The sequence below is a fragment of the Cajanus cajan genome, chromosome 1 (genome assembly GCF_000230855.2).
Source record: "Cajanus cajan strain Asha chromosome 1, NIPB_CcT2T_4, whole genome shotgun sequence".
NCBI classification, from domain to species: domain Eukaryota; kingdom Viridiplantae; phylum Streptophyta; class Magnoliopsida; order Fabales; family Fabaceae; genus Cajanus; species Cajanus cajan.
In genome coordinates, this window is record NC_138517.1 from 18,229,259 (window position 1) to 18,252,401 (window position 23,143).

Sequence of the window (23,143 nt, forward strand, 5' to 3'; positions counted from 1 at the left end):
TTCATCATTTTAATTTAATTTTTACAATTTGTTTACATTTGCTATTATTTTTACAATGTTTTGTGATGACAACATTAATTAGAAATGGGATGGGCTCCCCTCATTTAAAAAAACAAAAGTTATGCAAAGTGTTTTCTTTTTTATACTAAGATAATAATATAAAAATTTATTAACAAGTCTAGTAATTAATTTTATATTTGAGGTTGTTTATTCTACTCCACATGTACCCGTTATTTTGGACACATGTTCTATTAATTAAGTATTTAAAACCTAAAATAAAAGAACACGTTTTGGTACTTAAGTATCTATATTAGATTTACTTAGTTCTTTTTGTCAATTTTTTTTACTAATTTGGTCAATTTAGTAATACGTAACAAGTTGTGAGAATGTCACATGATTTGTAACTAATAATGTTAGTGCAAAATCACAATTCCTTGTTTATCAAAATTCTTTGTTGATAGCTCTTTCTGAGATGCTCAACTAACCATATAGGACCAATGACATATTCCACAGACCAATACAAGACTTTTCACCATACTTTTAAAATTATTTTATCCTTATAATTACTTCAAATAAATTTCATCCTCTTATTACAAACTACTAAGTGTTATTTATTGTACGTTATTTCTATTTATTTTAAAAAACTTATATAAAGACATTGAGTGTCTCATTGAGTTTTTATTATTAAAATGTGTGTCTCCTTCAAACGATGTTGTGAAAACATTATGTAATATGTTGTTACATACTAGTTGTTGAATGACCATGTCTAAGTGTTCTATACAAGGTATTACAAAAGGAAGAAGTCTTATATTAACTAGTATTGTCTTTGAAAAATGGTTTACATATCAAGAATTGTAATATAAAGACATACAAAGAGGCTAATAAGAGTGGTGAGGCTTGTGCCCATGTACATGGACCACGTGGGTCTATTGTATTGCAAAATAGTTGATTTGCCCCCTATGCCCAAGATACATGGGCTTCTCACAAGTTTTTAAGTCATTTTTAATATTATTTTTAAATAATTTAAAAAATTAAGGGTCTTAAAGAGAATAACGATTTTAATTTCTTCTAAAATTAATTACTCCTAATGTCTCATTTTAATGGCTTTTATTTTCTGGTCGTTGTCGCAACCCAAAAATTTTCGATCTCGCGACTAATGGTTTAGACATCCTTTTAAAAATCTCATTAATTAAGGAATGCCCGGAAATCAGACTAATCCTTAATTAATGGTTTTGAAAATAGGTTCATGGAGTCGCCACCAATGTTTTACTCAAAACATTAGAAAAAGAAAAGGTTTTTAAAAGTCCAATAATGGTCTTGATAACCAGAATTGGATTCGGGGGTCGGTTACGTGTAGGGAAGGTATTAAGCACCCCTACAACGCCCTAAATCGGTACCCTATGATGAAGATAACGTAATAAGAATTAATAGTTTAAATATTTAATCCCTTTTTATTAGTGACTTACATGGTTGAAATTTAAATTAAACAATTAACTCTAAAATATCTACATGATTTCTTTTATTATAACAATATTTATCAAAAATAAAAAATAAAAGAGAGAGAAGAAGATTGATTGAAATACCTCGTAGCAAGCTTTGTTAGATCTTCCAATACGAAAATTATAGGTGCTTTGTGGCAACCTTTCACACTACACAAATGCCTCACAAATCTCAAGAAATACAATGAGAGAGAGAGAGAGAGAAATTTCGAGCTCTAAGGAGTCTTGGACGAAATTTTTTAGGTCCCTTGAACTGTGCCCGAGATTTCTTATTTATAGGCATCAGATGTGGGCCGGAACGGCCCGTTCTGGATTCGGAATGGCACGTTCTGGATTCGGAATGGCACGTTCTGGATTCGGAACGGCCTGTTCCAGATTCCGAACGGCCCATTCCGGATCCGAACATTATGTATCAATTTTGAACCCTGGAACGACCCATTCTGAAATCAGAACGGCCCATTCTGAAATGAGAACGACCCGTTCTGGGGTACAAATTAATACTAAAGTCCCCATTCCAGAACAGCCCGTTTCAACCTTGGTTTGCTAGGCCTTTTTAACCTTTTGGAATGGCCCGTTCTGGTCTAGGAACGGCCCGTTCCAAGTCAAGTTTTTTAGGCCCTTTGATTGGTTTGGAACGACCCGTTCTGGTCTAGAACGGCCCGTTCCAACCTACAATTTTTAAGCCTTTTAGGAGCCTCGGAACGGTCCGTTCCAATTCAAGAACGGCCCGTTTCGATTTTGGAACGGCCCGTTCCGGGCCACTAAAAATAGTGTATTTGGCTTTTGGGCCCTCTGATGTCCTATCTTGTTGTTTGTATGCCCCCGGACGAAATTGGATGTCTACAGCTGCCCCTCTTTACTTGTCCTTTGGAATAGTAATGTGTTGCTTTTCCAAAGGCAAGTAAAGACGTAGACATTTCGTCCGGGTCTTCTATTCATCTCTTTGGTGCTTCTGCGTTGTTTTCCTTGGACAGGTGTATTTGCTCGTATCCTCACCCTTTAGAGCAATTGAGCATTGATTGCGTACTCTATTGGGTAACAAGGCTGACGAACTGTACACCTGATCTTCAGTCTTCGAGTAGACGCTCCATGTCATGGCTCCAATTGCATCTCTTGCGATAGTGAGGTGGAGATTTGGTTCTTCAACCTGCTGATGTTGAGTATTGTTGTGTCGGTCTCTCCAGGTCGCTTGCTAATGTTGTGAGTATTATTATGCCAGCCTCTCGAGGCCGCCTACTGATATTATGAGTATTATTATGCTGGCCTCTCCAGGCCGCCTGCTGATATTGTGAGTATTATTATGCCAGCCTCTCCAGGCCGCTTGCTGATGGTGAGTATTATTGTGCCAGCTTCTCCAGGCCGCCTGTTAATGGTGAGTATTATTATGCCGGCCTCTCTAGGCCGCCTGCTGATGGTGAGTATTATTATGCTGGCCTCTCCAGGCCGCCTGTTGATGGTGAGTATTATTATGCCGGCCTCTCCAGGCTGCCTGCTGGTGGTGATGATGTGATTGTCCCTTTTCTATGGGAGGGCGTCTGATGAAGACGGGGATTGTAACGACCCGCCAGGTCCTACACAAACCAATGTACACCGGAAACACTAGGCAGAAAGAACGAGTATATAAGTATAGGTTCTAGAATATAAATATATACAAAGTCCTACTCCGACTAGGGTTGGAGTGCCAAAACAAAATACAACGCTAACCGCCACACCTAGTGGCTACTACTGCAAAACAACAAAAAAAAAACATAGCCAGCTCCGCCTACCAGCTGCTGACTCACCACGAACCACACACCTATTCCTGTTCTGCTCCCGTAAGTAATACGATCATAGCAGTCCAACCACAAGGAAACAGAAAAGGGTAAGCTAGTATAGAAGGAACAAAGTATAGAAAAATTCGAGCAATTTGAACAAATTCAACCGTCAACACAACAACATTCTACTTTCCATCAATTTATACAACAAATCAGCAATTAGATATTAATGCGTCATCACGTGTATCACCTCAGAGATCTCCTACAACAACTCAGCCGTTTTGGCCTACAACAACTCAGCCCTTTAGGCCTACAGCAGCCCTTTAGGCCTACAGCAACTCAGCCCTTAAGGCCTACAGCAACTCAGTCAATACACAACACTGCACAACTATACAACTCAACACATCAACTTGCAACACAACACAACTACACCACTCAACATCAGCTTGCAACACAACACAGCTTTACTACTTATCACAAATCAGTCAACATTATCTACTAATTATCACATATAATCATCCACTTCAACTCAACTCAACATAGATCAGCATAATACAATACAAGTAATATCTCATCTCCGTGCCCGGCGCCCTCGTAGTCGCAGTCAGCACAGTACAACCAGAGAGCCCTAGGGGGCCAGCGCGCCCAGCGCAAGCATGCTCGCGCTCAGCGGGACTTAGCCAGAGAGCACAAGGCTCTCCTGCGCTTGGCGCACTATCCAATGCGCCCAGCGCAGGCCAGGCAGAGACTCCAAGGAGTCTCCTATGCCCGGCGTACCTAACCCAGCGCTCAGCGCGGGGAAGGCAGAGACCACCCCTTGGTCTCGTGCCCAGCGCAACTCAAATTGCGCCCAGCGCCCACAAGGCAGAGACTCCCAAGGAGTCTCACGCCCAGCGCGGTAAGGGCCGCGCTCAACGCAGCCTCAAGAGTCAAAAATCAAGGTACAACTGATATCGCGCCTAGCACGGTCCAAATCGCGCCCAGCGAGGGCCAACCAGAGACCTACATCTCAAGCGCGCCTAACGCACTCATCAAGGTGCTTAGCGAGCTTGGCTAAATGAGGTCCCCTGGTGGCCACGCGCCCAGCGCGATGAACAGCGCTCAGCGTGAAGTTCATCTGCAACCTTACCAAGTTCGAAAAATTTTCCCAAACACCTGCAAAAGTCACTTTCCAGTACATGCAACCCAACCAAAGTATCACATTTTCATTCATGAGTTCAGAAACGACATCTTTTTCAACATGCAATCACAATTTTATCAAAAACCCCAAATTTATCAAAAACTCCGAAAAACCCAAAAACACCATTTTTCAACAATCTCAACTCGAAATTCAACAATCACCAACCAACCAATGAGTTCTGGACTCAATCACAGTCAAACACAACAAAAAATAACCAGCTTCCCTTACCTCGGGTGAAGATTCCGAGCTCTAGGAAGTGGAAGGCGAAGAACGGAGGAGAAAAGGGGTTGGAGAAGAAGAGGAAAGGAGCTCCGCACGGGTTCAACAAGAATTCCAACCTTCAATCAGCACCTTCTGTCACCAAAGCCACAGTTTAAGAATGAGAAGAGAAGAATTGAGAGTAATAGCAAAGAAGGTGAGAGTTGAGAGTTCGGGAAAGGAAAGAGAAAAGGAGAGGGGTCTCACAACCTCCCCAACAACAAGAGTTTTCGTCCCCGAAAACCAACTTACTTGAGAAAAGAAACGGATACCGCTCCCTGCACTGCTGCTCCACCTCCCAAGTAGCCTCACCCATAGCCGCATCCCACAACACCTTCACCAGAGCAATGGACTTGCCCCTCAGCTCCTTCAGCTTATGGTCAACCACTGCTACTATTAACTTCTCAAAGGTCAGATTCTCCTTCACCGGCAGATCATCCAACTCCACCACATGACTCGGGTCATGAACATACTTCCTCAACTGGGAGACATGAAACACATCGTGTAGGTTTGAAAGAGATGGTGGCAAAGCCAACCGATAAGAAACCGGAGCCACACTCTGTATGATCTGATGGGGACCCACAAACCTCAGTGTCAACTTCTTTGCTTTCAGTGCTCTACCCACACCCGTAGTCGGAGTCACCTTCAGAAACACATGTTCCCTTCTGCAAACTCCAAAGGCTTTCGCCTCTTGTCAGCATACGACTTCTGCCTACTCTGAGCAGTCTTCATCCTTTCCTTAATCATCTTCACCTTCTCAGTAGTCTGTAGGATTAGCTCCGGTCCCACCACCACTGACTCATCATCCTGATACCAACACAGAGGAGTCCTACATCTTCTACCATACAAGGCTTCAAACGGCGCCATCCCAATACTAGCATGGAAGCTATTATTGTACGTAAATTCCACCAACGGTAGGACCTCCTCCCAGCTACCCAAGTGGTCCAACACACAAGCCCTCAGTAAATCTTCCAAGGACTGGATTGTCCTCTCTGATTGACCATCCGTCTGAGGATGATAAGCAGAACTCAGCTTCAACTTCGTGCCTAAGGCTTGGTGTAGACTCTGCCAAAATCTAGAAGTGAACCTCGGATTTCTGTCGGAAATAATACTGGAAGGCACCCCGTGCAACCGTACTATTTCCCTCACATACAACTGTGTCAACTTCTCCAAGGGCCACTTGATGTTGACAGGCAAGAAATGCGCACACTTGGTCAACCGGTCAACAATCACCCAGATAGCATCACTGTTCCTAGCTGACCTAGGCAACCCCACAATGAAATCCATAGTAATGCTATCCCACTTCCATTCTGGAATCTCTATCTGCTGCATCAACCCACTAGGCTTCTGATGCTCAACCTTCGCCTTCTGACAGGTCAGACAGGCCGCCACATACTCAGCTATCTCTCTCTTCATACCAGACCACCAGAAAGTCTCCTTGAGGTCCTAGTACATCTTGGTCATACCTGGATGTATGCTAAGTCTACTCTTGTGGCCTTCCTCTAACACAGCTCTTTTCAGTTCAGCATCTTGAGGTAGGCAAATTCTACCCTTGAACCTCAAGATTCCATCTTCTCCTAGCTCAAAGCCAACTGCCTTCTCGGTACCCAGCAAACCAAGAAGCTTCGCCAACTCTACATCTTGCAACTGCTTGAGTCCAACCTGCCTCAAGAACTCATTAGTTATGGTAATTGCCCCACAACTAATGTGATCCTGAGCTAACTCCACACAGAGATTCAAATCCCTGAACTCCTCAACTAATTCCAACTCCTTCACCATCATACTAGACATGTGGATGGATTTCCTACTCAACGCATCTGCCACGACATTGGCCTTGCTAGGATGATACATCAACTGGAAATCATAGTCCTTCAGAAACTCCATCCACCTCCTCTGCCTCATGTTCAACTCCTTCTGATCAAACAGATACTTCAAACTCTTGTGATCACTGAAGACGCTGAACTGAGTTCCATACAGATAATGTCGCCATATCTTCAAGGCAAAAACAACAGCTGCTAACTCCAAGTCATGAGTGGGATAATTCCTCTCATGGTTCTTCAGTTATCTTGAAGCATATGCCACCACCTTCCTGTGTTGCATCAGCACACACCCAAGACCCTGGTGAGAGGCATCACAAAACACGTCAAAAGGTTCACCAGAATCCGGTAACACCAACACAGGAGAAGTAGTCAACCTCCTCTTCAACTCCTCAAAACTCCGCTCACAGGCATCTGTCCAAATGAACGGCTGCTCCTTCTTTGTCAACTGGGTTAGAGGTGCTACTATCTTGGAGAATCCCTCAATGAACCGTCGATAGTAACCCGCCAAACCCACAAAACTCTGAATATCAGTGACAGTCCTTGGACGCTCCCACTGCAACACCGACTCCACCTTAGCCGGATCAACAGCAATCCCCTCAGCTGAAATCACGTGGCCCAAGAACTTCACTTCATCCAACCAGAACTCACATTTTGAAAGTTTAGCATATAGTTGCTTCGCCTTCAAAATCTCTAGCACCGACCTCAAGTGCTCTCCATGCTCTTCTTGGATCCTTGAATAAATCAAGATGTCATCGATAAATACCACCACAAATTTATCCAAGAACGGCCGGAAGATCCTGTTCATGTAATCCATGAACACTGCGGGGGCGTTGGTCACACCAAACGGCATCACGACATACTCATAGTGACCATACCTAGTTCTGAAAGCAGTCTTCGGTATGTCACCTTCCTTCACCCTGATCTGGTGATAACCCGACCTCAAATCAATTTTTGAGAAAATGGATGCTCCCTTAAGTTGATCCATTAAGTCATCTATCCGTGGCAGTGGATATTTGTTCTTAATGGTCAACTTATTCAACTGCCAAAAATCTACACAAAGTCGACTACCTCCATCCTTCTTCTTCACCAACAACACAGGAGCTCCCCACGGCGAAACGTTTGGCCGCACCAACTGCTTCTCCAATAGGTCCTCCAACTGACCCTTCAACTCAACCAACTCAGCAGGAGCCATCCTATAGGGAGCCACCGACATTGGCCCCGCTCCTGGGACCAAGTCAATGCTAAACTCCATCTCCCTAATAGGAGGCAACCCAGACACTTCATCCGGGAACACCTCAACAAAGTCTCGTACTACATCAATCTCCGCAATAACTCTTTCAGTTTCCACACTCATAGCAGCAAGCAGAAGACAACACCCTGCTCCACCCCTCAATAATGATTCAGTTTGGCTAGTTGAAATCAACAACTCATCCTCCTCTTGAGGAAAGATCAACCGCCTATTGGCACAATCTATAAGGACACAATTGGCAGATAACCAATCCATCCCTAAGATTATGTCAATATCAACTAAAGGCAAACAAATCAAGTTTACCTTATACCTCTTCCCATTCACATCTATAGGACAACCAACACACAACTCAGAAGCAACTACTGAAGCAGACGCGGGCGTCGACACTCGCAGTCTCAACCCCAAATCACATACGGGTACACCCAACATGGCAACACAAGCATAAGAGATAAAGGAGTGAGAAGCTCCAGAATCAAACAAAAACACTACATCCTTACCAACAGCTCTACCCTTTCCCTTCACAAGGTCAGAAGAAGTCGAAGCCTCAGCACCTGTCAACGTAAAGACCCTACCAACAGTAGTGGGTCTGTCACCCCTCTGAGCATCTCCTCTCTAAGCATCAGTCCTCCGAGTATTCCTCTCCGGTCTGTTTCCGGTGGGGCAGTTGAAAGATACATGGCCCATCTGTTGGCATCTAAAACACCGATTCTCGGTGTGGGGGCAATCCCTAATCATATGGGACCCTCCACACCTGTAACATCTCAGGGTAGCACCTCCACCCTGGCCTCCACCACCAGCAGTACCAGAAGGTTGCCTGATGACAGGACCCCCTTGATGTAGTTGGGGCCTATCATATGGCTTCCTCTGGCTCCCTCCTTTCTTGGACCCGGATGGCCCCTCAACAGTCTTCACCCCACGGCTACCACCTTCCAACCGCTTAATCACCTTCGCCTTCTCCACCAAGGCTGGAAATTCAGTGATGGCCATAGGCACCACCACCCTCTTCAGATCATATTTCAATCCCTCAGCAAACTTCTGACACTTCCAAGCCTCGGCGATGCCTTGCGAATAAAAACGAGCTAGGTGCTTGAATTTCATCGCATATTCAGAAACGGTCATCCTTCCTTGGTGTAAGCGCATGAACTTAGCTTCCTTGGCATGTCTTACACTCTCAGGGAAGTACTTCTCCAAGAACATCCGCCTGAAGCAATCCCAGTCCACAACCACCCCTCTGGCAGTCAGCATATAATGGGTACCTCTCCACCAGTGCTCGGCTTCTCCAATAAGCATGTACACCGCGTATGCTAGCCTCCTCTCTTGAGAACATCCCAGCACGGTGAAGATCTTCTCAAGTTCACAAATCCAGTGGTCAGCTACCTCTGGATTTGCCTCTCCCTTGAACTGCGGAGGATGGCACTTCTGGAACTCAGCCAGGTCCCGGCTCTCCTGCGACCCAATGGGTCTTGCTGCACCAGCTGCAGCTCTCTCCGCCTCCATCCTAGCAAAATAGGCATTTTGCTGTTGCATAGCCATGACCATCATCTCCATGGCCCGGGCTATCTGTTCGTTGGCTCTAGACATTGTCTACAAAAGCAACAACACTTTTAGTATACAATATCTAAACCAAACAACACTCAACAGCACAACAAAACATCACAACAATCAACACAACAAACAACTCAACAAAACAGCACAACGCAGAGTTCAGCACAACAAAAGCCTAAAGGAACCACCCCCAAAGAGTGTCAACTAGACTCGACTCGCTCTGATACCACTAAAGTGTAACGACCCGCCAGGTCCTACACAAACCAATGTACACCGGAAACACTAGGCAGAAAGAACGAGTATATAAGTATAGGTTCTAGAATATAAATATATACAAAGTCCTACTCCGACTAGGGTTGGAGTGCCAAAACAAAATACAACGCTAACCGCCACACCTAGTGGCTACTATTGCAAAACAACAAAAAAAAACATAGCCAGCTCCGCCTACCAGCTGCCGACTCACCACGAACCACACACATATTCCTGTTCTGCTCCCGTAAGTAATACGATCATAGCAGTCCAACCACAAGGAAACAGAAAAGGGTAAGCAAGTATAGAAGGAACAAAGTATAGAAAAATTCGAGCAATTTGAACAACTTCAACCGTCAACACAACAACATTCTACTTTCCATCAATTTATACAACAAATCAGCAATTAGATATTAATGCGTCATCACGCGTATCACCTCAGAGATCTCCTACAACAACTCAGCCGTTTTGGCCTACAACAACTCAGCCCTTTAGGCCTACAGCAACTCAGCCCTTTAGGCCTACAGCAACTCAGCCCTTAAAGCCTACAGCAACTCAGTCAATACACAACACTGCACAACTATACAACTCAACACATCAACTTGCAACACAACACAACTACACCACTCAACATCAACTTGCAACACAACACAGCTTTACTACTTATCACAAATCAGTCAACATTATCTACTAATTATCACATATAATCATCCACTTCAACTCAACTCAACATAGATCAGCATAATACAATACAATTAATATCTCATCTCCACGCCCGGGGCCCTCGTAGTCGCGGTCAGCGCAGTACAGCCAGAGAGCCCTAGGGGGCCAGCGCGCCCAGCGCAAGCATGCTCGCGCTCAGCGGGACTTAGCCAGAGAGCACAAGGCTCTCCTGCGCTTGGCGCACTACCCAATGCACCCAGCACAGGCCAGGCAGAGACTCCAAGGAGTCTCCCGTGCCCGGCGTACCTAACCCAGCGCTCAGCGCGGGGAAGGCAGGGGCCACCCCTTGGTCTCGCGCCCAGCGCAATTCAAATTGCGCCCAGCGCCCACAAGGCAGAGACTCCCAAGGAGTCTCATGCCCAGCGCGGTAAGGGCCACGCTCAGCGCAGCCTCAAGAGTCAAAAATCAAGGTACAACTGATATCGCGCCTAGCGCGGTCCAAATCGCGCCTAGCGAGGGCCAACCAGAGACCTACATCTCAAGCGCGCCTAGCGCACTCATCAAGGCGCTCAGCGAGCTTGGCTAAATGAGGTCCCCTGGTGGCCACGCGCCCAGCGCAATGAACAACGCTCAACGCGAAGTTCGTCTGCAACCTTACCAAGTTCGAAAAATTTTCCCAAACACTAGCAAAAGTCACTTTCCAGTACATGCAACCCAGCCAAAGTATCACATTTTCATTCATGAGTTCAGAAACGACATCTTTTTCAACATGCAATCACAATTTCATCAAAAACCCCAAATTTATCAAAAACTCTGAAAAACCCAAAAACTCCATTTTTCAACAATCTCAACTCGAAATTCAACAATCACCAACCAACCAATGAGTTCTGGACTCAATCACAGTCAAACACAACGAAAAATAACCAGCTTCCCTTACCTCGGGTGAAGATTCCAAGCTCTAGGAAGTGAAAGGCGAAGAACGGAGGAGAAAAGGGGTTGGAGAAGAAGAGGAAAGGAGCTCCGCACGGGTTCAACAAGAATTCCATCCTTCAATCAGCACCTTCTGTCACCAAAGCCACAGTTTAAGAATGAGAAGAGAAGAATTGAGAGTAATAGCAAAGAGGGTGAGAGTTGAGAGTTCGGGAAAGGAAAGAGAAAAGGAGAGGGGTCTCACAAGGATTGATGGTAGGTAGTGATGTGATTATCCCTTTTCTATGGGAGGACGTCTGATGAAGACGATGATTGTTGGTAGGTGGTGCCATTGTGATTGTGGGCAAAGGAGTAAATGCCGAGTATTATTATGCCTAGCCTCTCCAGGCTTCCTGCTGATGATGATGTGATTCCCCCTTTTCTGTGGGAGGACGTCTGATGAAGACGAGGATTGCTGGTAGCTGGTGCCCTTGTGATGGTGGGCAAAGAAGTAAATGAGTGATAGGGGTTCTGGTACTGCCCCTACCATCAGAGTATTGTGATGCCTCTTCAGGCGCAATGTTGAGTCCTTTTGATTCATTGATGACTGATTGTTTGATTGTTGATGGATGGTTGTCTAATGAAAGACTGCCCCTAGGTGGATGGGCAGGAGATGTTTGTTGTGCCCCTGTGTTGGTGGGCAGAGAAGTGGATGGCTGGCAGGGATTCTAGTGTTACCCCTGCCACGTGAGTATTGTGATGCCTCTCCAGGCGCATGTTGAGGTTTGTTGATTACTGATTGTTTGATTGTTGATGCCCCTAGTTTGGGCTACTTTTTCTCAGGTGATGTCAATTGGAACTTGTGTTTCCCTTTTTCGGCTTTTTCTCATTGAGATACAAAGAATGCTAAATGCTTATTTATGCATGATGGTAGTTTTTTTTTTTCATATTTTGAATAATTCCCCTTTGATAAAGAAAATTTTCTAAGTGTGTGAAATGCTTTTGAGATGCGTGCAATGCATGTTTTGATTTTAGTTTTTTTCTTTTTAGAAGGTGGCTTTCCTTTTCTCCTTCTCATGAATAGACTACTTCGATTGATGCACAACTTTAGTGGTATTCGCCATTCGATGCATTGAGCTACCTTGGGGGTTTTCCCTTTTTCTTTTTGCTTATTCAAAAACCCTAACTTTTTCCTAGGATGTATCCTAACAGGTATAATTTTTTCTCTTATCTTTTGCCCTAATTTTTGCCTAGGATGCCCTTTGTGGGTTTTCATCCCAGCGGGTCATTTTCATTTTTTTTGTTTCTTTTTTTTTTGTTTGAATTTTGACAACCATCAACAATATACGTCATTAAGATTAGACAAGATAGAAAGGAAAGAAAAATACGATTTAGAATGAATGGTTAGTGAAGGTAGGATGATTTAGAATGAATGGGTAATGGAGGTAGCTGAGTGTTTAAGTTTTTTTTTTAAAACAAACATTTCCTTGGATAATTATTATAATCATTCTCCTAATTATCTTGAACTACATATTTGAGTCTCAAGCAGAGTCTTCGCAGAATTTGGCCCATTGTAGAAGTGTTCAAGACGCCTTTTAGCTTTCAACTATAAGAATCATCACTTGCTATTTTTATCATTTTTAGATCCCTAATTTTTGCCTAGGACATGTCCTAGCGGGAACTTTTGATTTTTTTTTTGCCTAAGATGCCCTTTACGGGTTTTCATCCTAGCAGTATTTTGCAAGTGATATTATTTTTGGCATAACATTTCATTGCTTTGACAAAATCTCCTGCCATCTGCGTTTGGGAGGACCAACGTCTTTGATGATTAACACTGCCCCCATTCCCGTACACCAAGGAGAAAGATGTTTCCCCCACCTACTGGTGTTGAAAGAGAGTTCTTTCATGAGCCGAGATTTGTGGTTCCTTTGTTGGCCAAATTGGGCGAAAGTTATTTTTTTTGCAAGACTCTTCTTATGCAATGAGAATCTTGTGTAAGACTCTTCTGATCACTTTCTTATTTTTGTGTGTTTCGAGGAGGTGATCTTTTTATCTACCTTAGACTCAGATAATGCGTTGTAGATGTTCGAAGCTTTGGTCCCTTATATTAATTGTTTGTTTCAATTTAGTCCCACTTTTATTTTTGGTTTCAATTTGGTCCCAAACTAATTAATTGGTTTCAATGTGGGACTTCCGTCCAAATTAATTAATTGGTTTCAATGTGGGACTTCCGTCTAAATTATTTAAACGAAGTTAACTTTTGGCCACGTGGATGCCACGTAGATGCATACGTGGATGCCATGTGGATGACAATTTTTAGCTAAAAGCCTATTTTGGTCCCTTATAATAATTGTTTGTTTCAATTTAGTCCTAATTTTATTTTTGGTTTCAATTTGGTCCTAAATAATTAATTAGTTTCAATTTGGTCCCAAATATATTAATCGGTTTCAATTTGGGACTTCCGTCCAAATTATTTAAACGGAGTTAACTTTTGGCCACGTGGACGCAGTTTTGATCCCTCAAGTATTACAATTGTGTAGTTTTGATCCCCAAGATTTTAATTGGGTAATTTTAGTCCTTAAAGAATTGCAATTGCGTGATTTTGGTCCATCAATTTTTAATTGAACAATTTTAGTCCCTCGAATATCATAATAGTACGATTTTAGTTTCTCCCATTAAAAATTAAGAATTTTAATATATATATATATATATATAATGTTTTAAAATTAAACAATTATTTATATATTCAAATTAACGTATATTATAATTTTCGATATTATATCAATAATATTATTAATATATTTATAGATAAACTAATAATTTGATAAATATAACTTGTTATATATTAATATACTTTTACAAAAATATAAGTATATTAATTAGAAATATATATCTGATCTTATATATTTATATTTTTGTAAAAGTATATTAATATATATTATAAAATATTATGATATTAATTTATGATATTATTGATATTAATTTATGATATATATTTTTATAATATATATTAATATACTTTTACAAAAATATAAATATATAAGATCATATATATATTTCTAATTAATATACTTATATTTTTGTAAAAGTATATTAATATATAACAAGTTATATTTATCAAATTATTAGTTTATCTATAAATATATTAATAATATTATTGATATAATATCAAAAATTATAATATACGTTAATTTGAATAAATAAATAATTGTTTAATTTTAAAATATTATATATATATATATATATATTAAAATTATTAATTTTTAATGGGAGAAACTAAAATCGTACTATTATGATATTTGAGGGACTAAAATTGTTCAATTAAAAATTAAAGGACCAAAATCGCGCAATTATAATTCTTTAAGGACTAAAATTACCCAATTAAAATCTTGGGGATCAAAACTTCACAGTTGTAATTCTTGAGGGATCAAAACTACATCCACGTGGCCAAAAGTTAACTCCATTTAAATAATTTGGACGGAAGTCCCAAATTGAAACCAATTAATATATTTGGGACCAAATTGAAACCAGTTAATTAATTTGGGACCAAATTGAAACCAAAAATAAAATTGGGACTAAATTGAAACAAACAATTATTATAAGGGACCAAAATAGGTTTTTAGCCAAAAATTGTCATCCGCGTGGCATCCACGTATGCATCTACGTGGCATCCACGTGACCAAAAGTTTACTCCGTTTAAATAATTTGGACGGAAGTCCCACATTGAAACCAATTAATTAGTTTGGGACCAAATTGAAACCAAAAATAAAAGTGGGACTAAATTGAAACCAAAAATAAAAGTGGGACTAAATTGAAACAAACAATTAATATAAGGGACCAAAATAGGGTTTTAGCCTGTTTTTTTCTTTTTTCATGGTGATTGATTTTGAATTTAATGTGTGACACAAGAGAGAAAAGAATAAACACAAGATATTTATGAAATGACGTATATCATTTGATGAATGCAAAAAAAACTTGTACAAGCCGTTATTTTTGAACTTGTGACCGTAGGTGAAGTTCATGAGTTTGAGCATTTTTTTTTTGGAAAAAAAGAGCCCCTAACAACTATCGTCCCAAAATGGTTACTCATCTAGTCGTTCCTTGATGTGTGTTGTGTTAGCCTCAAACTTGAGTTGCCTGGCATTGATAAGCTCTTGCACACGAGGTTTTAAAGCATTGCAATTTTCTATGGAGTGGCCTGTTGCCCCGGCGTGATAATCGCATGTTTCCTCGGGCCTATACCATAGTGGGTAAGGCGGTTGCTGCTTTCTTTGTGGTGGAGTTCTTACCAGCATGGATGCCTTCACCAATTGAGGGAATAGCTCTATGTAGCTTATAGGAATTTTATCAAGTTCCCTTTCTACTTTTGGTGATGCTTTGGTCGTTCGAGGAGTAGCGGAAGAGGTTAGAACATTGATTTCATTTCCCCAAAAAGTCTTCTCATACCCTTGGCTTTCAGGAAATTTTCCTATCTTCCCACTTTTTAGACCTTGCTCGACTCTATCCCCGATAGTGACTATGTTGACAAAGAGAGTCGAAATGTTCCCTATCATCTTGTCATAATAGGGTCCACTTAAAGAATTGATGAACATTGTCACCACCTTCTTATCAGATAATGAAGGCTCTACTTGCGCAGCCATTTCTCTCCATCTCTATGCGTAGGTTTTGAAGGACTCGTCGCCCTTCTTGCTCAAGCTTTGCAAATCAGACCTATCAGGAATTAGGTCGATGTTGTACTTGTACCAACGAAGAAAGGCGTCGGCTAACTATTTCCATGTATGGATCTTCCCTCCATCCAGCTGCATGTACCAGTTGAGAGCAACATCTGAAAGGCATTCCTGAAAATAGTGTATCAGGAGCTTTTCGCTGCTAACATAGGTTGCCATCTTCCTATAGTACATTGTTATTTGTTAGATGTCCTTTTGGACAACTGGCTCCGGTGTAGTTTTGGAAGTCAAAGATTTTGAACTTTGCAGGGAATTGGATATCTTGCACCAAGCACATATCGCAGCCTCTTGAACGTCAAAATTGTGGCCTTCCACAGCTCTCAGTCTTTCTTCCCAAGCGTTCAGATGATCTTTGGAAACGTCGCTGACGTTGCTAGTACTATTGTCGTGCTGCAATTTGTTCATGGCCTCAAGCATTATAGCCATTTGTTCCTTGAGCTGTTCAAGCTACTCATTGAGGACACGATTTCTTTCCTTTAGGCCTTCCATAACTTTTATCTTTTGAGCTCGTGTGAGTATGGAATGTTGAAAAGCCACCTTTAAGGGATAAGATAGTTTTCTATCAAGCTTATTTAAATGGTAATGCATGAAGGGAGCTTCTATCAAAGACTTGATGGCTCATCCTTGTCGAGAGGTGAGTTATCGGTGTTCCTCTTCATAATATTTTATGATGTGACAGAGGTCATACTGATTTCTCGTCTTTGATACAAATCCCCTTGTGATCCTAAATATATGATATGCATGTTCTCTTTTTTTTATTATCCTTTTATTTATTTATTTTTATTTTGTAAAAAATGCATGATGACCCCTTTTTTTTTTTAAAAAAAAAAGGAATGTATGCTTCTCACATATCTTATTTTCACACTATGTTTTCTCTCACATGATAATGTATTTTTTAATTTTTTTGTGTTTTTCTTTACTTTAGGGGAATTATAAAAAATAAATGAATTATTTAATTAGATAAAATGCAACAAACCTATGCTCATACAATCCACAAACAATCACGTATAAATCCATGGTTTGTGGTCCCTGTTAAGAAAAGTGCATTGTATAGGACAGTTCTAATCTCACTGGTCTTAAGGCCCCCAAGGTGCCCCCATTATAGGGACCCAGTATCTCTGTCTCCGTCACCTGGCAAACTCTAAGGTCTGTCGCAGTATTTTGGGCTAGAGTAACCGGTTATCACCTTGAGTGTGATTTCCGATAAGGCTCGCAGGCTCCAAGGCCAAACTTGGGCCGGTCGTACATCAACCATTCCTTATGTTTAATACCCTCATGCCCCCGGGTGTAGGGGAAACTGTTGTGTGCAAAGGTTTGTGCGCAATTTATTTCAAACATATGCGAAACTTAAACAAGCAAACAAATATTAAAGCCAAACAAATAAAGGAAACAAAGTAAAGGAAAAAAATATTTAAATTATTATTTTTTTATTTTATTAACTTCATTAATTAAATGGGTCTGACCCTCTTTAAACGTCCCCAGTGGAGTCGCCATCTGTCGCAACCCGAAAATTTCCGATCTCGCGACTAATGATTTATACATCCTTTTAAAAGTCTCATCAATTAAGGAATGCTCGGACACCAGACTAATCCTTAATTAATGGTTTTGAAAATAGGTTCATGGAGTCGCCACCAATTTTTTACTCAAAACATTAGAAAAAGAAAAGGTTTTTAAAAGTCCAATAATGATCTTGATAACCAGAATTGGGTTCGGGGGTCGGTTACGTGTAGGGAAGGTATTAAGCACCCTTACAACACCCTAAATCGGCACCCTATGATGAAGATAACGTAATAAGAATTAATAGTTTAAATATTTAATCCCCTTTTATTAGTGACTATTTACATGCTTGAAATTTAAATTAAACAATTAACTCTAAAATATCTACATGTGATTTCTTTTATTATAACAATATTTATCAAAAATAAAAAATAAAAGAGAGAGAAGAAGATTGATTGAAATACCTCGTAGCAAGCTTTCTTAGATCAATGCCTCACAAATCTCAAGAAATACAATGAGAGAGAGAGAAATTTCGAGTTCTAAGGAGTCTTGGACAAAATTTTTGAGGTCCCTTGAACTGTGCCCGAGATTTCTTATTTATAGGCATCAGATGTGGGCCGGAACAGCCCGTTCTGGATTCGGAACGGCCCGTTCCGGATCCAAACGTTATGTATCAATTTTGAACCATGGAACGACGGGTTCTGAAGTCAGAACAGCCCATTCCAGAAAACCAGAATGGCCCGTTCTGGGGTACAAATTAATACTAAATTCCCCCTTCCAAAACGGCCCATTTCAACCTTGGTTTGCTAGGCCTTTTTAACCTTTTGGAACGGCCCGTTCTGGTCTAGGAACAACCCATTCCAAGTCAAGTTTTTTAGGCCCTTTGATTGGTTTGAAATGGCCCGTTCTGGTCTAGAACGGCCCGTTCCAACCTACAATTTTTAAGCCTTTTAGGAGCCTCGGAACAGCCTGTTCCAATTCAAGAATGGCCCATTCCGGACTTGGGAACGGCCCATTTCGGGCCATTAAAAATAGTGTATTTGGCTTTTGGGCCCTCTGATGTCCTATCCTGTTGTTTGTATGCCCCGGGATGAAATTGGGTGTCTACAGTCGTTAGTGCTTTATTATCCATTATTCTCTTTAAATGTTTTTATTATTATATATTTTTACCTTATGCCCCAACCCCCTATAAATAGGTGTCTTTGCTGAAGGGAAATACACACCGAGCAAAGATGTCCCTCTTCTCTCTCTTGTATATCTCTCTCTTTTTTGCTCTAGGTTCTGAATTTTTTTCTTGTTAATTTTGTAGTATCATAGGAGGGTTGCATAGATATTGGGGATAAATCCTTTAAAACGATGTTTAGTACACCGTAGGAAGTTTATTTGAAAGCTATTTTTACTACAATCTAAAGGACTTATCATGGCTAACAACATGATCCTTGACCCACCTGCCACTCCTCCTCACACTACTTCGATGTATGTTGAGCCTTTGCATGGTGCCTCCAAAATCAAAGTCTTTTTTGGTCAAAATACCTATGTTACTTGACATGTATGGAGTTATGTTTGCCCTTACCTCTCCAAAACCATTTTATGAGGCAACAACAAATATAGATTGAAGATTGGAATCAAGCAAATATACTGCCAATCCTCAAATATACTAACAAGGACATGGTAAGGCAAACGTTCATCGTTACAACTATTATCGTTGGACAATAATCAAAGAAAAATACATCAAAGTTCTAGTCAATGAGTACCACAGACTACTTGACGATTTAAAGGCTAAAAATATTATATTGGATGATGAGTTTGTAGCTGAACTACTGATGACTCATAAACAACAAGAAGATATTGCTACCAAACCTCATCACTCATATCATAATAGGAGAAACCAATAAGAAGGAATGTGCTACTACAATATTTAAGGCACTATCTACAAAATAAAATATTGTGGAAGATAACCACCAACTCAAAAAAGGTATGATAACAAATTTGATCACAATAGAAAAAAGAAATTTCATGATAGTGTCCCACAAAATATTGCATCTAACATCTCCTTAAGAAAAAAAGGAAATTGTTATGTGTGTGGAAAGCCAAGACATTATGCATCTCATTGTAAATATAAAATGATGTGAAATGATAATCTTCCTAAGCCTAGGGCTAGCCTAATTGAACGAGATGGTATTATTGCTATGGTCATTTCTCAAGTTAATGTTATGACCAATATGAGCAAGTGGGTAGTCAATTTTGGAGCTACCAGACATACTATGCTAACAAAAATGCATTTACCTTCTACACTTTTGTAAAAAAATGTAGAAGAATATATGTACCTTAATAACTCTAGTACTATTCTGGTGCTTGGGAAAGGAAAGGTACTACGAAAACTCATATTTGGGAAAACACTAGCTTTAAGTGGTGTGTGCATGTGCCCATTATTAGAGTTAACCTAGTTTCTATAGCACTATTCAATACAGTTGGGGTTAAAATTTACTTTGACTTTGAAAAAATTGTTATGACTAAGAATAATGTGTTTGTGGGAAAAGGATATTGTGATCAGGGACTATTTGTATTGAGCCTTTCAGAAACTATGGATGAATCTACTTCTTTTAAGTATATGATTGATTCGTGTGACATGTGGCATGCTAGATTAGGACATACAAATTCTTCTTATTTAATTAAATTGCAAAGTTTGGGCTTAATTAATTTGCATGATAAAAATATTACAAAATGTGATATGTGTTGAATCAAAGTTAACTACAACGCCTTGTCCTTCTATTCAACATGATTCTAAATTGCTTGGTTTAATTCATTATGATCTTGTTGATTTAAAACAAACTATGTCTAGAAGTGGTAAAAGTTACTTTATAACTTCTATAGATGATTATTCAAGATATACTAAAGTTCATCTTTTTAGACATAAAGTTGAAGCTTTTAATATCTTTTTATCTTATAAAGTTGAAGTAGAAATATCAACTTAAAAGTTTAAAAGGATAAGATTAGATAGGGTTGATAAGTACATTTTGTTTGATTTTTTTTTTTTTTGCGAAAAAGAAGTTATATTCATGAGGAAACTCCATCTTATTTCACTAGAGTCTAATGGAACTATTGAAAGAAAAAATAGAAGTCTTAAGGAAATGATGAATGCTTTAGGTAGTAGTTCTTATTCATATGATAATCTTTTGGGAGAAGCTCTTTTAATTACTTATTTCTTATAGAATAGAATCCCATATAGGATAACTGATAAGACACCTTATGAGTTGTGGAAATGATATCTTCCAAATTTGAAGTACTTAAGAGTGTGGGGGCACTTAGCCAAAGTTTTGTTACCTGATTCTAAGAAAAGAAAAATAGAACTTAAGACTTTCTGATTGCTTGTTTATTGGCTATGTGGAACATAATGTTGCCTATAGGTTTCTTGTCCTCAAAAGTAATGTTATCTAGTGTAATACTATCTTAGAAACTAAGAATGTTGAATTCTCTAAGGGGATATTTCCTTTAAAATTTAGAACTATTGTTAGTATTAGAGCAGATCTTGATAATGGTTATGAATAACCTAGTGAAACATGTAGTGAAAAGATAAAAGAAGGTATTAGAAGGAGTAGAGACAAAGGAAAGAAAAATATTTTGGAGATGATTTTTATACTTTTCTTTTTAGTGGTGATCCTTTGAGTTATCCTAAGGCTATTAGTTCTTTAGATGAAGGTATTTAAAAGAAAGCCATTAATATGAAATTGACTCTATCAAAAAGAACAATACTTGGAAATTAGTGGATTTACCAAAAGGAGCAAAACCTATTAAGTGTAAGTGGATCTTTGAGAAAAAGTACAAACTTGATAGATCTATAGACAAGTATAAAGCTAGATTGTGTCTATAGGGTTTACTCAAAAATTGAACATAGATTACTTTGAAATTTTTTCTCTAGTTGCTATGATTTCCCCTATTCATGTTTTGATAGCCTTAGCGACTATCTACAAGTTAGTAATTCACTAAATGGATGTGAAAATGACTTTCTTAAATTGTAACCTAGAGGAAGGGATATATATTCTCAACCCAAAGGGTGTGTAATTCCTAGCAATGAAAACAAATTGTGTAAATTTCTTAAATCTCTTTATGATCTAAAATAAGAAACAAAATAATGGCATTAAAAGTTTAAGGATTTTGTGCTAAGTGATGGTTTCAAATCTAGTGATGTTGATAAATGTGTGTACACCAAATCTGTGAATGGAAATTGTGGCATAATATGTTTATATGTGGATGACATGTTAATTTTATATACATGCATTGATATAGTTTTAAGAACTAAATCATTTTTGGCATTTAATTTAAATATGAAAGACATGAGAGAAATAAATGTAATCTTGGGAGTTAAAAACATAAGGAAGGGAGATAGTATATTACTATCCCAAGAACAATATGTTGAGAAACTTCTCACGAAGTTTGATTATTATGACTCTAAGTCAGTGAGTACCCCTTATAATGCTAAAACTCTCACTTAATGAAAAATAGAGGAGACCTTGTTGCTCAATCTTATTATGCCCAAATAATTAGGAGTCTACTACATCTTATGAATTTCTCTAGACTTGACATTACTTATACAATAGGTAGATTAAGTAAATATACTCATAGACCCAATCAAGACCATTGAAAGCGCTTGCAAGACTCATAAGATACTTGAGAGGTACCCATTATGGTATAAGTATAGCGGATTTTCTACTGTACAAGAAGGGTATAATGATGTTAATTGGATTTCTGATTCAGATGAGACAAATTCCACAAGTGGCTATGTGTTTACACTTGGTGATGGTGTAATTGAATGGAGATCAATTAGGCAATATATTCTTGCTAGATCAACTATGGAGTTAGAATTTGTAGCTTCAGAGATGAATGGTATGAACGTTGAGTAGTTGAGAAACTTATTGGAAAATATTATAGGAATGAAACTAACCCTATCAGTGTCAATACATTTTGACAACCAGTCAACAATAGTTATAACTAAGAACTGTGACATCTTCTACCTCACATTCATAGATAAATTTAAAACTTCTTAACACATTTATAAATATTAATCCAAAACAAACTCCCTATTAAGCGAAAACACAAAACTAAACTTGAATCCTATCATAAAAACTAATAAAAATATTATTCCTAATCTAAACCTCATTGACACATGTCTTATCAAAGCACTCCTAAAATAAGGATTATGCCTTGTCACTGATATCATCAAGATCCTGATGAGCATTACCTACAACATTCATACAATATGATGGAAACCTTGTTGGAAATCCGGATTGATGTTGAATTCCCTTCAAGCTCCTCCCTAGATCTTGGACTCCTTGATTCTTCCTAGGCTTGGTTAAGGTCTCCTATGGAGGAGGAGGCCTTAAGACCACCACGGTTGGTGGAGAAACTCTCCCAAGAGGCGCCACTCCTTGAAGAAGAGATAAGCCCCTTCAATTCTCACCACACTCTTCTATGGAAGGGATAAAAGAATTGGATAGTATCAAAGCGGTTTAGGGACTTTTGGAAGAGAGAAAATCTGAACTCAATTTTAGAAAATGAATTCTCAATACATCATAAGTGTTTTACAATGAAGGAAAAACGAAAATATAGGAGTAGGAAGCTTAGAGAGCAAGCTAGCCTTAACCATGGTTCACTAGGAACCATGGTAAGGTCTAGCTAACCATCCAAGGTCAAGAGGCTTGGAGAGCAAGCTTCTCTCTTAGCTTGCTTGGTAAGCTTGCTAAGGAAAAGCTTGTGCTTCAAGCTTCCAAGCTTGAGAAGCACCAAGCTATTCGG

At 39.5% G+C, this 23,143-nt stretch overlaps 1 protein-coding gene across 1 annotated transcript; it reads right to left on the minus strand.

Annotated features, from left to right (window-relative positions):
• Nucleotides 1–8,372: 8,372 nt before the first annotated feature.
• On the minus strand, nt 8,373–11,263 carry LOC109788435 (uncharacterized). The gene is made up of 2 exons (XM_083062936.1): nt 11,155–11,263; nt 8,373–9,235 (listed from the first exon to the last, which is right to left on the minus strand). The coding sequence occupies exons 1-2, from the start codon at nt 11,261–11,263 to the stop codon at nt 8,373–8,375; spliced, it is 972 nt and encodes a 323-aa protein (XP_082919062.1).
• Between the last annotated feature and the right edge of the window lie 11,880 nt (nt 11,264–23,143).

Excerpts from the sequence above, each read along its gene's own strand:
- LOC109788435 (XM_083062936.1), bottom strand. The coding sequence starts at position 11,263 with ATGGAATTCTTGTTGAACCCGTGCGGAGCTCCTTTCCTCTTCTTCTCC. Across the intron at positions 9,236-11,154 it reads GCTTGGAATCTTCACCCGAG|CTGGTGCAGCAAGACCCATT; the intron begins GTAAGGGAAGCT and ends AGAGAGCTGCAG.